Here is a 15,879-nt window from a genome sequence, read left to right on the forward strand (position 1 = left end):
CCCTTTTTTTTTTTTTTTCATACAATTTCATAAAATGTAAATAAATGCTGTTTCCTTAAACACACTCTCATCCTTTCTAAACTAGTGCAATATTGGTTATCTAGAAGGATATACGTGCCTCCTGCATGTATACTTATCTGTCAAATGTTCCCTTCTGTCTGCTATAAGACCCGAAAAACTGCAGATTTTGTAGGTGGGTCTGTTTTCCAGGGCTCAGTGGGTGGCGTCGTGATGTCAATAGAATCCCCGCACTCCTCAACATGCATTTTCTCCTGTGTATTTCTTACACTGAACTTCTGCTATGATCACTAACCTCCAGTCAAAACCCAGAAAAGTTGCCACATGACTTCAGCTGATGATTTGGAGGGGTGGCCCAACACTTTTGGCAATATAGTGTGGATGAGCATGTTTTGGGGTGAAGGAACTTGACTGGCCTGACTTCAACCTGATAGAACACCTTTGGGATAAATTAGAGTGGAGACAGTGAGCCAGGCCTTCTTGTCCACATCAGTGTCTGACCTCACAAATGCGCTTCTTGTAGAATGGTAAAACATTCCCATAGACACACGTCTAAACCTTGTGGACCGTCTTCCCAGAAGAGTTGAATCTGTTATACCGGCAAAGGGTGGGCCAATTCAGTATTGAACTCTACAGACGAAGACTGGGATGCCATTAAAGTTCATGTAAAGGCAGACGTCCCAATACTTTTGGCATTGTAGTGTAAATTTGGTCAATGTCGGCCTTCCCTTTTAAGGAATGATATACCATGGGATCCTTACAAATGTGATAATTAAAGCCTATTATCTCAGGACTTTGGACCTTAGGGTCAACTTGCAGCTTTATATCCCCTTTGGGAGTAATGGCTGTCATCTCCAGCTGCCTCCACTTCCCCCCAGTTAGTAGCTCAAAGCAAACCTAAAACCATCATTGTGCTTCCATAAAACATATCTCTTTATTAAAGCATAAAATAAACTCGCATTGTCATGTACACTCAATCCAGTGCACATCAAATTAAGAGCCTTGGTCCCCTTAAAGCGGGAGTCCACCGGGACTCCGCGTTTTTTTTTTTTTTTTTTTAAAGCCAGCAGCTACAAATACTGCAGCTGCTGACTTTTAAAATAGTGACACTTACCTGTCCAGCGCGCCCGCGATGTCGGCACCCGAAGCCGATCGCTAGGTCGTCTGTCGGGTCCTGCCGCCGCCATCTTGGGTATGGGAATCAGGAAATGGAGCCTTTCGGCTTCATTTCCCGGTTCCCTACTGCGCATGCGCGAGCCGCGCGGCGCAATCCGGACGGTCCCCGCTGCCTCTGGGAACTGTGTGTTTCCCAGCAGGCAGTGGGGCACTTGCGCAAAGGGGCGGGCAGTTGCGGAAAGGGGCGTAATCTACGCCCCTTTCCGCAGACAGCTATCCCGGAAGTGGGTGCAGTTACCTGGATTATCCAGGTAACTGCACCCCCCTCCCCCCTGAAAGGTGCCAATTGTGGCGCCGGAGGGGGGGGATTCCGATGAGCGGAGGTCCATTTTAGGGTGGACCTCCGCTTTAAGATCACATACAATCTACAGCACTGCTCTTCCTGGACTCTACCTAGTCAGAGAAACCTTGGCAACCAGCAACTAGGTGTGATTTATGTGGCTCCAGCCTCAATTTGAATTCTACCACCAACAACCATTCTACATTCTGCTCCATGTACTCATTCTGCTGGTACCCCATGTGCCAGAGTCACATGGGGTACGGAGGACATGGAGCAGATTGTAAAATGGTTGTTGGAGGTCAAATTCAATCCTCAAATTGAGGCTGGAGCCACATCATTTCTAAGTGGTCCCTGACGAGTCGGTGACATCATCACATTGGTCCAGGAAGTGAGGCAGAGACCAGAAAGAGTGGTGCTGTGTTCTTGATGGCGTAGTCATTGGAGGAGAGCACGGTGAGTTCCCAGCACAGCTATAGAACTGACCATGGTGTGTGGTCCGCTTTTAATAGGAAAGCAGAGGGACTGGCAGAAACACCAGAAATTTCATTCAAAGGAAGCAATACGCAGAAAACAAGATATTCTTCATGCAATAACATGGCACATATCAGGAAAATGACTGTTGGATTTACAAACTCGTTTAGGTTTATTCAGTGCATCTTCAAATAGTTTTTTTTTTTACTCTATATGCTATACATACAAAGTTATTGTGCTCATTTATGAGCACAAACAGATACTGGACCATAAATGAAGCTTTTGACAGTGTCAGCCAATCAGGCTTGCTTCCTTTCAAAGCAAATGAGGATTTTTGCTTGCTGTAGCTGAATACCCTAGCTATGTTTTCGTACATAAGCTGTGCATACTTTTCAATTAGACAAAATCTACAGCAATACACAGGATATTATATGTGACTGATCTAAAACTTTTTTTTTTTTTTTTTGTATTCATTAGGAAAATGTTTTCGATCTAAGTGTCTAGATTGAACCTTTCCTTCAGTTATGTGTTACTGTGCTTTACACATTTTGTCTTAATAATTATGCCATTTGGGTGTTTTTGCCTTTTCGAATAACCAACATGCTTGTGTGTGTGGCAGGTTTCGTGAGTTATGACAATCCAGTTTCCGCTCAGGCTGCTATCCAGTCCATGAATGGCTTTCAGATCGGAATGAAACGTCTGAAGGTCCAGCTTAAACGCTCCAAGAATGACAGCAAACCATACTGAACTGTACTGCCCTGGGAAGTGAGCGAGAAGGATGTTCTGGTAAGTGTGGGATGGAAAGGCCAAACCAGGATTTTATGGCTGGAGGAGAGCACTTAGTGAGAACATACAGACTCTGCTGTCTCTCTCAGCAGCCCCGAAGCATCTCCATGTACTAAAAGCCAGAAGCCTCTTTCCCTCCTAAAAGACTCTGGGTACAACATTTTGTTGTGATTTTTTTTTTTTTTTTTTTTTGCTTCGTATGGAAGAATGGCTCGTACTACTTGTTTCAAGTGTTTTGTTTTGGAGTTTAGGTGCCATATCAGTGATTTTTTTTTTTTTTTTTTTTTTTTTATATTATTGTTTGGACTTTTGCTGTGTTTGTACAGATGTATGACAAGTACCAGCACCAGAAGCCTTGAAAAAGGAGAGACGAGCGCCTGCTTTTTCTGGCATTAATATAGCCTGTCTGCTCAATGCTCCACTTGCCATTCTGCTGCATTTCAACTGCATGCACTCTGACCCTGAGGGTCACTCACTTATGTACCTCTCCCCTCCCCAGGTCTGTCTTGTGGTACAACAATGGCTCCTTTTGTTGGAGTTTTTCTGTATTATCCTGCTTTTTTTTTTTTTTTTTAGCTGCTGGCTGTTCATAAAAATGTACGTAAAGCACAAATAAGGTTGCCCTTTTAGCTGCTTAAAATAGACCTTCAGACAGGTGTTTTTTTAATTTATTTTTTATTGAAGAGCAATGATCAGTAGCCGTCGGTGACTTGCATCCGATTTTGGCTTTCAGGAATTTAGTCTCACCACTGAAAAGAGGTCGGTTGCTTTAATCTCCTACAAAACCACATCCTTTTCTGTCCTTGGCCTATCCACACGCTGGCAATTTAAGACATTACTTAATCTCTGTAATCTGCTCTTTATAAATTGATTCAGCGTACTTTCATTCCCATTGATCAGTTTGGAGTTTCATATTCCCAAACACATTTATTGGAATGAAAAATTGCAGGTCAAGTGTACCGTTCACTGAATTCTGAGAGTGTCTCAAACTGTTCCATCAGCACAATCCCAAAGCCTGTCAACACCGGCTCTTGGGTGGTTAAAGTCTCACTAAACCCATGTGTCATTTTGGTTTAAGTAAAATATAATAGAGCTATGGGTCATATTCAGAAAAATGTATGTAGAGATTCTAATAATGGATCAGAAATATCATCTTGATAATGGAGCTTGGATTTTTCATGTCTTGCATCTTTTTTAAATTACTATTAGTCCCTTATTAGCCCTAGCCCAGCACTTGGCTACACAATAAATATAAATATTGTATTCGTAAGTTTTGAAGTGCTTACCACCTTCCACCAGCAATGTTCTTTAATTTACTGAACTGCTTGGTGGATCACGGTAAGCCCTTTGCTACAAATTCCATCTGATTTGGTATAGAAAGTGGCCACAAGGCAGTGTGTGAAGAATCCATAGAGCTGGGACAGGCAGAGAAAAGTGATATATTCACGATGTATACCTATTAGCACTTTAGACTGTCAAAGTACACGTAATATCTGTTTTCTGTACATGCTCAATTTTTAAATAGCATTTCTGGCAACCATAAGCACAATATGTGTACTTTAAAAAAAACAAAAAACTTCTAGAACAATCAATCTGGTCTCTCACCAGACTTAAAAATGTTTACTGGTAACTTTACCACTCTTCATGGCAAGTGGGCATGGCATTGACATAAAAAGGGTTCTCTCAAGAGTTCACGGACTGGTGTCTGGTGTTGCGTGTAGAATAGAGTATTTCACGTGCCTGTGTGTGTATGTACTTTTTGTGCATACCTACATACATGTATCTTGACATACGTGCTGAAGAACTGCTAAAACTTGAATATTGTATACTCAGAGAAAAAAGTGTTTTCAAAGTTTTTGATTTGGTATAATGTGAAACGTATTGAGGCTTCCAGGCTCCTGATATGATCTTTTATACAAGTGTATAAAAAAATAATCAAACTGAAAAAAAAAGATGATTGAAGGAAAACAAGCCTGTTAGAATGACATTTCTATATTTTTATAGAGGTTTTATACAGCTCGGATGAGTGAGCAATATTTATTGCCTAAATTATTTCAATGGGAAGAGATTTTGTAGAATTTGGAAAGACGGTGATTTTATTTTATGTTTTATACAAAGTAACTCTGCATCATGTTTATAAGGCATCTTACAGTGTGTGGGGATGGACAAAAAAAATCCTGCCCAGCAGAAGAGTCTGGGTTTTAAATGTGAAAAGAAGTCTCCTGATTTGTCAGTATTGAAATTCACATCTCAGCTTACAATTTGCCTGCAGGCTACTGAACTCTGCTTTTTCAGAACTTCTGTCTATATAGCAAATGCTTTCTTTTTTAAGGGTTGGAAGGAACGGAGCGGTGGGTACCGTAATGGGGTTCTCGTCCATCCCTCGCTTGTGAGTCCAGTTCAGTGTGTACTAATGACACTGCCTGCATCTGAGGCATGAACGGATTCCTTGTTACATAGATGTGAAATGGGCAGAACCATTATTTTAAACTCTGTGTTGTAGGGGCCCGTTCACACCATAGCACAGAGCTTGACTGGTTCTACTGATAGCTGCGACTTCGCCTTGTTTAATCATTGCTGCTGGTGGTACTTTGTAGTTGTCAAACCTTGAGATTACGGTTTCCAACCCTAATCGGAAGGACAGAAAAGTTTTTATTGCCGGTTTTCAAGAGGAAGCATGCCTATGTTCTTGGAGTAATTTGTGGAAGAGCTGCTCATAGTCCAAATGAGCATTTGAGATTGAAAAGGCATTTTAACCTCTGTGATGTAGTTAATGATGGTTCTGTATATGCAGCTTGTTCTGTGCTGGCAAGGCCTCATTCAAATGGGTGCTGACACTGATAGTCTGTGAATGAATGCCTTGTTTATGCGGCTTTGGCCACCATGTGTGCGGGCAGTCCATTGATGTCTATGGGGATGCAGTGGGCTGCACGAACACAGCAGACTGTCTGCATTTGCGACCCTTCACCCGCAACATGTCTGTCAGATGCATCTCGATTCGACACCTGGCATCTGAAGCCACATAAACAAGGTGCTTATTCACCACCTCTAAGTACCTGTCTGAATGAGGCTAAATGTTTACCGATAAAGCCCCATGTTTTACATATGTGCTGCTTTGAGGTATTTAAAGCGGACTTCCACCCATTTAAAAGTCAGCAGCTACAAAAATTGTATATAAACACTCCCCTGTCCCACAGTCCAGCGATGCGGGCGCGTGAAGCCTCGCTCATCTCCCCCTCCACTCTGCTGCGTCAGCAATGTAACTGGGCGCTCTGCTGTGGCTTCACAGCCAGACGCACACTGCGCATGCACGACCCATGCTGTGAATGGCCGGGCAATCTTCTGGGACCTGTGACGTGTCCCAAAAGATTTCAGGGAGAGGGGAGAGGTGAACTTCTGTCGCCAGCGGAGGAATTGGGAGCTGGGTGCCTGTCAAAACTGGGCACCCCCCCACCCCCAGAAAATATGCCAGGGGGTCACCAGTACTTAAAGCGAAAGTTCCATTTTTGGGTGGAACTCCGCTTTAACAGAAATTGTCCCAATTTAAATGTGCTGATGTGTAGACTTTTTAAGACTGGCAGATCTGGCAGTTTTTAACCCTTATAGCTGAATATCATCCATTTGTTGGTGACCCAATCGTAAGCAGTCACATTAAAGTTTCTGGGTGGTTTACTCAATGTTCACATTCCTTTTGGCTTGAGGTCTAGGTGTCCTTTTAATTGTCTTAGCAACGTGGGAAAATGGCTGTAACTTATAGCCATATTAATGAATAGTAGAGGTAGAAAATAAAGAACAAAATAGGATGGCATGGAGTTTTTCAATAACTGTTGTCAGTGTTTGAGGTTTGCACTAGTATTGGTTTTCACCAACTTTATCAATTTTCTAGAACCAAGAACAGTGTAGTTATCTCACGTTCCCATTTGCAGTACTGACTCCATTGGCATTGAAGTCCCTAAGATTGTGGGGAAAATTAGTTCCCTTACACCTCTGAAATATGCACATAGGTTTTAGATTGTCTTGCAACAAACTAGTGACACTTGTTAACTTAAGAGATTCAGTAGGATTTTATTTTTTATTTTTGCTCCAGTCAACGCTAAGCTTGAATGTGGAAAGCTAGATTAATGATGGAAGCCTGTTATGTAGAAGAAGTCTGAAGAGCAGAGTCAAATGGTCTTTTAAGGCATTTGCAAATTTCTCTTGCTTTCTGGCAAGTTATCTTTTGAAGAGTGCAGTCTATTGCCTGGAAAGCTTCCACTAAAGAGCCTTTGCTCACTGTATGTGTGATTGAGTGATCTAGTTACCTCTCACTTATCTGTAACCTTTTCTCGAGTCAGCCAATCATAAACTGGTAGGGAAAGGCACAATTCTGTCTCGGTGATGCTTGTTAGGGAATATCCTGCACCTTTTTTCAGAAACTGCTTGGTTGGAAGCAAAAGAAACCTGCAGCTGGAGCAACGAAACAATATCTGACCGTTTCAGAAGTTGCAACATAACATTTGCTTTTTGCTATACATTAGCAAATACTCTTTGAAAATGGGAATTTTTATCCTTGACTTAGTCAACGATGAACTTTGTGGGACTTCCTGCAAAGAGGTCTATAAAATGGGGTTACAATTTAAAGTCATCTCAGTTAGCTTTCAGAAACTGTTTGTGCCATTCATAGAGCCTAGATGTCACCATTGTTTCGGAGGTGCTAGTAAATGTAATCATAAAAAACAAAACCCCAGTGTTTACATGGAGTGGTTTGGGTTTTCGTCGGTCTTCACACCACCGCTCCTGTCCCATTTGTGTCCATGTGGGTTGCTGGGCTAACTTTTTTTCTGTTGGGATCCCTTTTGCATGGTGATTCTAGTCTCTAATTTATGTCTGTTGGGTGTTGTGTCCCTTCCCAAATCCTATCACAGTCGTGTGTACATGCGTGTCACATCATGTTGTTTCCCTTCAAGATGCCGAGATCCACCATGCTAGTAACCTTGGTCCTCGGTGTCTCTGCATGTCTGTATTGAGCTAGGCCATTGTGCCTAGCTGTGTCTTTTTTGTTTTTTTTGTTTGTTTTTTTTGTTTTTCTCTGTGATTTGATGTATTGCGTTGTGTAACTCAGTGCTTCTCCCTGTTTCTCTGGTTTGTTTTTGTTTTCTAGATCCCTTCCTGCCATTTGTCCATCATTGTGCCTCTAAAGCATGTCGGTGTGGCGTTCAAGTACATCGTCCAAATCCTTGTTTCTTCAGCTTCTTTGATGCTTGAACTCTCACCTCTGAACTTGTGTTGACCTTTTTTTTTGATGCTAATGTGTATATTTTACCATGTTGTGTTTTTTTTTTTTTTTTCTTTCTTTCTTTTTTTTCTCTTTTTTTTATGTTTTTTCTTGCGTGTTGCCAAATTGGCTTTGCTTCAAAGACTGCGAAGAGGGACACAATATTTAAAAAAACAAAAAAACAAAAAACAAAATCTTGCATTTGATTATTAAAAAAAAATATATATAAATCTATTTTTCTAGAAATTCATAAAATAACCACTTAATTTTGGGATGATACTTTGTACCTAATAATCTTTTGAGCAGGCCTAACTGGCACACTGTTTAATATTCGTCTTTTATTTTTTTGTTTGTTTGTACCAACCAAAATTCAATCTGTATGTCCTCTCTACTTGAGCTTAGGGGGCTTCTTTGTGTTATTTTATTTTTTAACCAAACCTTGTACCTAATTGGAATCTCTCCAAAAGAGTCACATTTTGCTGTTTACAGATACAAAAAAAAAGCTTTTTTTTTTTTTTAAATATGGAGTGTGGTAACTTTGTATTATGTGCCCCCTTCACAGCACCTGCAAGCATACCAGAACTTATGCTTCTATCTGCCTACTATTTTTTATTTTCCCCTTTGGGGATGTTCTACTTACTCTATATAGCAAAATGTGACCGCTTTTGTTTTTCTCTTTAAACTGTGCCAAAAAAGAACTACTTTGCCTTGTCCTGTACATTTCTGTTACTCATCTATGCTCAGTTTAATACATGCAGTATGCCCCTCTTAGGGACAGTTACTGAGCCAATAGATTTTGTGTTTTAGAGGTTAAAAAGTACAAAGCGGGGCTGTAAACATCATTTTAAACTAAACTGTTTAGCGTTGTCCTTTTTAATTTTTTGTGTGTGTGTGTTGACTAGATGTGCAGTTATAAGTTATCTGGGCTTGTGTGTTCAGGCTGTACTGGAGATTCCTGCCCCGACATGCAGGGTAGCTGTGCTGTATAACAGCACAGCATGTTTTGGTTGGCACCATAATGATTAACTGGTGACCTTCAGAGGTCTTACCAGAAGCCCCAGTATGATGGTTACCTTAGAAGAGCTTGACTTACAGGCTGTTGTATATTTAGTGAGGGCTGACTAAAGGTCTCGTATGCAAAAATTGGAGGAGAAATAGTCTGTTGCCTTCAGCAGGAAGAACCTTATTTAGTTATGGGCGACAACTAATTCAGTGCTCCATTTTTCATACGTAGTCCAACATCCTCTAAAGAAAAGTAAAGGGGATATAAAAAAAGAAAAAAACTCTTGTAAAGTGATCTGCTTAAGCCACACTGGTATTAAGAGTCAGTCCATACAAAACCCTTATTTCAGTTTTGCGTGGACATTGGTGGACATAACCCACCCCACTGGCTTCCTGTGTTTCTTAAGGGGAGGTAACCCCATTAGAGTTCCCAACTCTTACCCACAGCACAATTTTTTATTTTGCTGCCTCAGCAGGTGAAATTTCACTTTTCTTGCAAAATTCTCTGAAGGCTAAAAGAAAAATGGATGTTGGGGGGGTGGGCAGAGCTGGGAACTCTGGTGTAGAAACCTCGCATCACTTTCAGACACTTTATAAATGTAGCCATGTGTGTTTCCAATGGCCACTCCAGTTTCTGCTACAGTCCTGAGTCGGGTGTTGTCACTATCCTCAAAGCATTCTGGGAAACGAATAGTCGTCCCATCTCACGAGGAGCAGTGCTTTGGTAAACCAGAATTCCTTCGGTGCTTCTATGTCCACAGGGTATAACCCAATTTTTGGTTTTGTGCCCTTGAGCTTCAATTCAAGCTCCTCTCGTTTACTTTATTTTATTCTATGAGGCAGGAATTGGCACCAGTCCAGTCTAACGCACAACTCTGCGCAGGGCTGCTCACAATGCATAAGCCGACACAGAAGGTCATAACTCCTTCTCTTCCTCACAACCTATCTCATTGGTGAAGTGCTTACTACAGAATCAAAAACACCTGAGAAGTATAATCTCTGGATCGAAATAAATGCCAAAAAAAAAGGCTTTCTTCTGACTACTTTTAAAAAACAACAAAGTTCTGTGGTGATTTTATGCATTGTCATAATGTTACCTCTGCCTTCCTAATAATATCTGCCTGCTTTTTGTGAATAATTCTATATAAAGTTGCAAAAAACGGAAAAAAAAAGAAAAAAAAAATCTTTTGGAGACAAACCTGTGGGCTTTTTTATTGGTACAAACTGATTGTAGTTAACACTAGGATTTTGTACAGTTTTTTGCCTTTTTTCTACTAGAAAACAATGTAAAGTGATTTATTTCACAATGTGAAGTCGAAAAAAAAAAATGTTGCCACTATATGACCAAGATGTCCTTCTGTGCTGCCGTAACAGGACTCATGAAATCTCCACTATCCCTTCCTCACAGATGCTTTTCTTAATTGTCTTGAATTAAGTTTTGTTTTGTTTTTTTCTGATTTGCAAAGCAAAAATTTAGTTGTTTTTGTTTTTTTGTTTCTGTGTGAAATTGTGTTGTAAAATGTAGAAAATATGAATTTTCTTTAATGGTTTAAGAAGATAAAAAAAAAAAAAAAGGTAACCACTACTGCATAGCTGATCGCTGAGTTTGTGGATTAAAATGAATTTCTGTTTAAGTTTGAAACAAGTGTGTCTGTGTTAAATGAATTAACCCTTTGTAAAATTTAATTTCAACACCCCTCCCCTTTCTCCCGATATTTACTGATGTTTTAATTGTGCACAAACATTACACCAACATACACAGTTCTGACTAGAAGTCATTTTGTATACAAAAAGTGTGGTACCTTCCTTTGTTTGTTTGCTATTAAACTGTTTGAGAAGACAGTGTGGTCCGTTTTATTTCACAACATGACGATAAAACCCCAAGTGACCTGATATTCATGAGGCAATAAAAAACATCCACCCTGGTTACTGTTAAAGCCAACCTCTGGCCAGCTTTTAAAATTCCATTTGGGTCTCTATAGACAGATGTTTGGTTGCTTTAGGTGGGTTTTGTACCACTATACAAGTTTCAAAGCATTCAAATCCCGCTTGAAGCAGGCCATATGCAGGACAGGTCTACAACTGCAAGTGAGCTGCACCTGTCCATTCTGAATGATCTCCGAAGCCTCCTAAACTGATAGCATCGAAACAAGCCCAAATCCTGTGAAGACGGGCCCTTTTGGTAGCTACCCCCCTTTCCTCTAATAGCAAGGCTCTAGTGCAGGGGTCTCATACTGGCGGCCCTCCAGCTGCTGCGAAACTACAAATCCCATCATGCCTCTGCCTGTGGGAGTCATGCTGGTAACTGTCAGCCTTGCAATGCCTCACGGGACTTGTAGTTTTGCAACAGCTGGAGGGCTGCCAGTTTGAGACCCCTGCTCTAGTGCTTGTTTGGGGGGATTAAAGAGGAGCTCCATGCTCCTCCCAAAAAATGAAGTCAACATCAAAAATACTGTAGCTGGTGACTTGCTGTATCCTCAACCGGACCGATTGTTCCATCGGCTTCAGGTGCAGGCTCCGGCATAGCAAGTAATGAAAGCAAGAAGTGAAGCCTTCCAGCTTTACAGTTGGTTTCCTACTGCACAAGCCACGATGCACCTTGTTTATAGTCCCGTAGACTTCTGGGACCTGTAATGTGTTCCAGACGACTGCAGGAGAAGGAAGGGGGCTGTCAAAACCATATACCTGCCCCCTCCCCCAAAAGTGGAAGGAGGGGGTGCAAACAAGCGGAACTTCCCCTTTTGGGTGGATTTCCACTTTAAGAGCGGAATACTTGCCTTATTCCTCGCTGTCTAGCAGTGGCCTCTCTCCTTCACACTTAGCATGATATCAGCAAAGGAGCAGCAGCAAACTGGTGAAGAGGAGCAGCTTCGTCAGACCGTTCCTCTAATAAGGCAAGTAATTCTCTGTTAGACTAAACAGGTATTCTAATACCTGAGCAGATAACATTTTTTATTATTTGATGTGTACATAATCATCCAGATTTACCTAGTTTCTCACACTTTGTGGATAGAACTGCATCTTGTTAAATGTTCCTCTATACTGTGTTTAACATTATGGTATACTGCAAGCCACGTCTTCCTTTTTTCTATCACTTACATTTTATTTCATTGTAAAAACTTGGGTTTAAAGTAGAAATCCCTGTCACTAAATCTCTTTGAACTGAGGCAAAGCCTCCCTTGCGCTACTCTCACTAGAACAGGTGTTCCTTTTTTTCCCCTAACTTGTTTGGTAAAGGCTCTAAAACATTTGATTTCCAGTTGCTTTCTGTCCTGGTAAAAAAATTCTCTGGACAAATATTGCTCTTGCTTCTGCCCTTGCCCTGTGTGTATGCAGCGATAAAACTAACGCTTTAACCCTTTACACTGCTGTATCAAACTTGTACAAAAATGTATCTAAGATATAAACTATAGCAGTAAGTACAGCTAATGTATGAATGCCCCCTAGCCATGCAATTTAACCGCTTCCGATCCGGCTTATAGTACAGTGACGGCTGAGCATGAGCGCTGCCAGACTGGGTGGACGTCATATGTTTATCATCCCATGATCTGCCTTATGCGATGAAATTGGTGTACCGGGCTACTGCCTGTACCATGTGATCACCAAGGCCAATCCTAGCAGATCACATGAGTGTTGTATGCAATAGCCATTCATTGTGTACTATTTTGTTTATCTCTGTGATTGGTCACTTATCATATGGTACAGACGGGCCAATCACAGTGCATCTGTACCATGTGATGGCTGCGGCGAATCGCCGCTTCACAACAGTACACACTGGATGAATGGATGCCATTCCTAAAAAAAAATGCTTATTGCAGTTATCACTGTTATAAGCAATCGAAGGGTGTTTCTGGACTCTTGCAGACTAATATTTAGGGTTATTGAGTTATTTTTACCAAAGCAATGTAGCAGAATTTTGCCATGAATTTATGAAGAAATACATATTTGCATAATTTTATAATAGAAACAAAGAAAAACGTCTTGTTTCTTGCTAAATAAAAAAAAACTAAATAAAAAAAACACAGTGGTGATTAAGTACCACTAAAAGAAATCTCTTTTCTGTTTAAAAAGATAATCCAATTCAGGTACAGTGTTGAAGGATAGCGCTGAAAATTGGCCTGTACAGGATGGGAGTGAAAGTGTCTGGTATTGAGGTGGTTGGAGGAAAGCCTGAGAGAAACATGAAAGCTACCTTTTCATTTTGTAATGCCTGGCTGTCATGCTAATACTTTGGGTCACTGACCTGGAACAGGTATGCAGTGAAGGGTATCTGAATTGTGGTATACGTATATTTGTTCCAGAGCATAATGCCAATTCAAAAATGATGGTAATCCAGGTCAGCATCCCTTTCTCTCAGGAAAGTTTAGTAAATTTCCCATTTAAGACCCCATACAAACTATACAACTTTTTTTGTTTGATTTCCTTTAGATTTTCCAAAACCATGTAGTACCAAGGGCCTGCCTTGATTGCATATAAATCAAAACGCTTAAGGTTTGACCTCCATTATTATATGGTTTTGGTAAATCTGAAGGAATAAATTACAAAAAAATTGTATAGTGTGCATCCAGCTTAAATGTGCGGACTAATAGTTCTAGCCCTGTTAAAGGTTTGCTAATAGAAATGGGCCTTTCTGATAAGGAAGTGAGTAGGTTTTGCCTGCTCGAATTGCATAATTCCCAATATTATATTATAATAGAAAAATGCTGGTATTGCTTACTACTGCTTGCTAAAAAAAAAAAAAAAACATAACATCCCATTTGAATATTTGCAAACATTTAAGTAGGCAACACAGCAAACCTGTGGAAAAAGTTCTAATGAGGCCAAAATTCAACTTTGCAAAATGCTCTGGGAAATGAATGCCACCCCCATTGTGGAGTATGGTGGTAGTATGTGTGTGAATTCCTTTAATCTGCAAGGACTGAGACAATGGTCAGGTTTGAGGGTAAGATGTATACAGCCAAAAATACTTGGTAGTTCTAGAGCAAAATCTACATCTGTCAAACTTAAGACTGAGACAGAGGTTCACCTTTCGGCAGGATAATGACGCTACAAGTGTAACCAAAACTACAATGGAGAGGTTGAAAATCAACAACCTCAATGTCCTAGTTAAAGCTCAAACTTTAAGAATCTGTGCTGAGTTTTAAGAATTGTTTTTTTACTAGATGCTCCCATTTGACCTGATAGAACTAGACATTTTCCCAAGAGGAATAAGATTCAGAGGTTAAACTGGTGAAACTTGCAACTATAATTGTAGCTTAAGTTGATTTCTGAGGGAAACAAATTGTCGTGCAAACAATCTTTACTTCCATTTTTCTTGTCCATTGAGGGACCCATGAAATCAGATACTGTTGAGTTATATTGCTGCAAACAGGATTGGTCACCAGCAAAGTTGCAGCCATTCCACAGTATATCCTGCCCATTGTCCAGCATGCCTCGTGTTATCTTTTTAAATGAACAAGGAGAACAGATGACATTTCTTCAGCTCTGCCAAGAAGTCTAACCAGTCTTTGCTAGCTTTTTCTTCAGTTATATATTTTCTTTTTGGATTATTCTTCTATCAACTTTTGTCACAAATCCTCAGTACATCACTGCTTGAGCTGGTCTCTAAAAAGCAACTATCCGGATTGGCCTGTCTAAGACTGACTTTGGAGTGCCATACCCAGACCTGCTGGACTGGATGTATGCAGCTAGCCTGGAAAGTGACCTTTTGGGCTCCAGGTTCCTCCTTGTTGTGCTTTCCAGACCTACGTTTACTGGCAGAAATTTGTCAAAGGGCATTTTTCAAGTTCAGAGCAAAGGTATTCCCTCAGCGTATGCCTTATCACTGAAAGTTCATAGTTAAATTATCTGTTAAGGCTGTTTGAGCTGAAGCACCAGAGGCTACCTTACTATTTGCACCATTGGGTGCCTTTCAACTTATCTGTTGCTGTTTTATCAATGAAAGGTTTAACACTGGGGGACTAAGTGCTGACATCTGCTAGGTGGAGTGGTAATGCCCTCTCTTGTCATTCAATGTGGAGAAAGCACCATGCCTCTGTCGTGTTATCTTTGTAATGCACCTACATGAACTCGGGTTGTTCCTACTACCCATCAACCGTGACCTTGTCACCTTTGACCATCTGACCCTTACCAACCCTAGCTGCCTGGGTTTGGCTCGAAACACATCAGATTGCAAGTGCAGTGTTGTGGAGTTGTTGGCCATGCTATTCCCGCATTTGGTTGAGATTTAGTGACATACAACAGTGGTATACATTTGGCTGTATGTTTTATTCAATAGACCTTCTGTTATGCACCAGGCATTTGCACCCTCCTGTGTGCTCTTTTGCTGAGTGTGTGAATACCCAAGTCTTGGCCTCACACTTTTGGACACTTGCATCACAGGCATTACATATCTGCACATAGACACGGAGGAGCAGTTCCAGTGCTGTGGGTCACCCCAGCCCAATACTTTAATGTTTTTGGGGGCATCTGTGTGGCATCCTTTAAGGCATCAGACACCTGGGATCTGGTGACCCTGTATATTTTATAGGGTCTACATCATCTCTGACTTTGTCATCAGGGGCTGGAGCTGTGCCACCATTTTTCCTTACAGAAATCCTCTGTCCTCTGTCCTCTGGGACATGAAATGGCCTTCATGTGCAGCCTCTTGAGGATGGTTCATCAGATGACTTTTCTTGATTTTGTTCTTTATCAGTTGAACACTCTTTGTAGTACTGTTAAGACGCCGGTCCCTTGCACCATGCCAACTGGTGCTGAATCTGAGGGATCAGAAGCTATTGTAGGCCTATAGCTGGAGTTGAGGTAATGCTAGATTGTTATTTAGCAGGATCTTCTTGGAGAGTCCCCGCGGCACTTATGTGCTAGGGAGGATGCATTAGCTTCATCCTCAGCT

The 15,879-nt window shown here is 41.0% G+C and overlaps 1 protein-coding gene across 11 annotated transcripts in view; it reads left to right on the plus strand.

The window, feature by feature from the left end:
- The window catches only part of CELF1 (CUGBP Elav-like family member 1), a 73,995-nt gene extending 63,168 nt beyond the window's left edge, over window positions 1–10,827 (plus strand). For all 11 annotated transcript variants that reach the window (XM_077460975.1, XM_077460973.1, XM_077460974.1 and 8 more), the window contains 2 exons: window positions 2,565–2,731; window positions 7,872–10,827. In XM_077460975.1, coding sequence (XP_077317101.1) covers window positions 2,565–2,692 — 128 coding nt within the window. In that variant the 3' untranslated portion in view covers window positions 2,693–2,731; window positions 7,872–10,827. The remainder of the gene's footprint in view (window positions 1–2,564; window positions 2,732–7,871) is intronic.
- The last annotated feature ends 5,052 nt before the right edge of the window (window positions 10,828–15,879 follow it).

The sequence above is a fragment of the Lithobates pipiens genome, unplaced genomic scaffold (genome assembly GCF_037356315.1).
Source record: "Lithobates pipiens isolate NorthernLeopardFrog02 unplaced genomic scaffold, aLitPip1_a1.2 Scaffold_10, whole genome shotgun sequence".
Classification (NCBI taxonomy): Eukaryota; Metazoa; Chordata; class Amphibia; order Anura; family Ranidae; genus Lithobates; species Lithobates pipiens.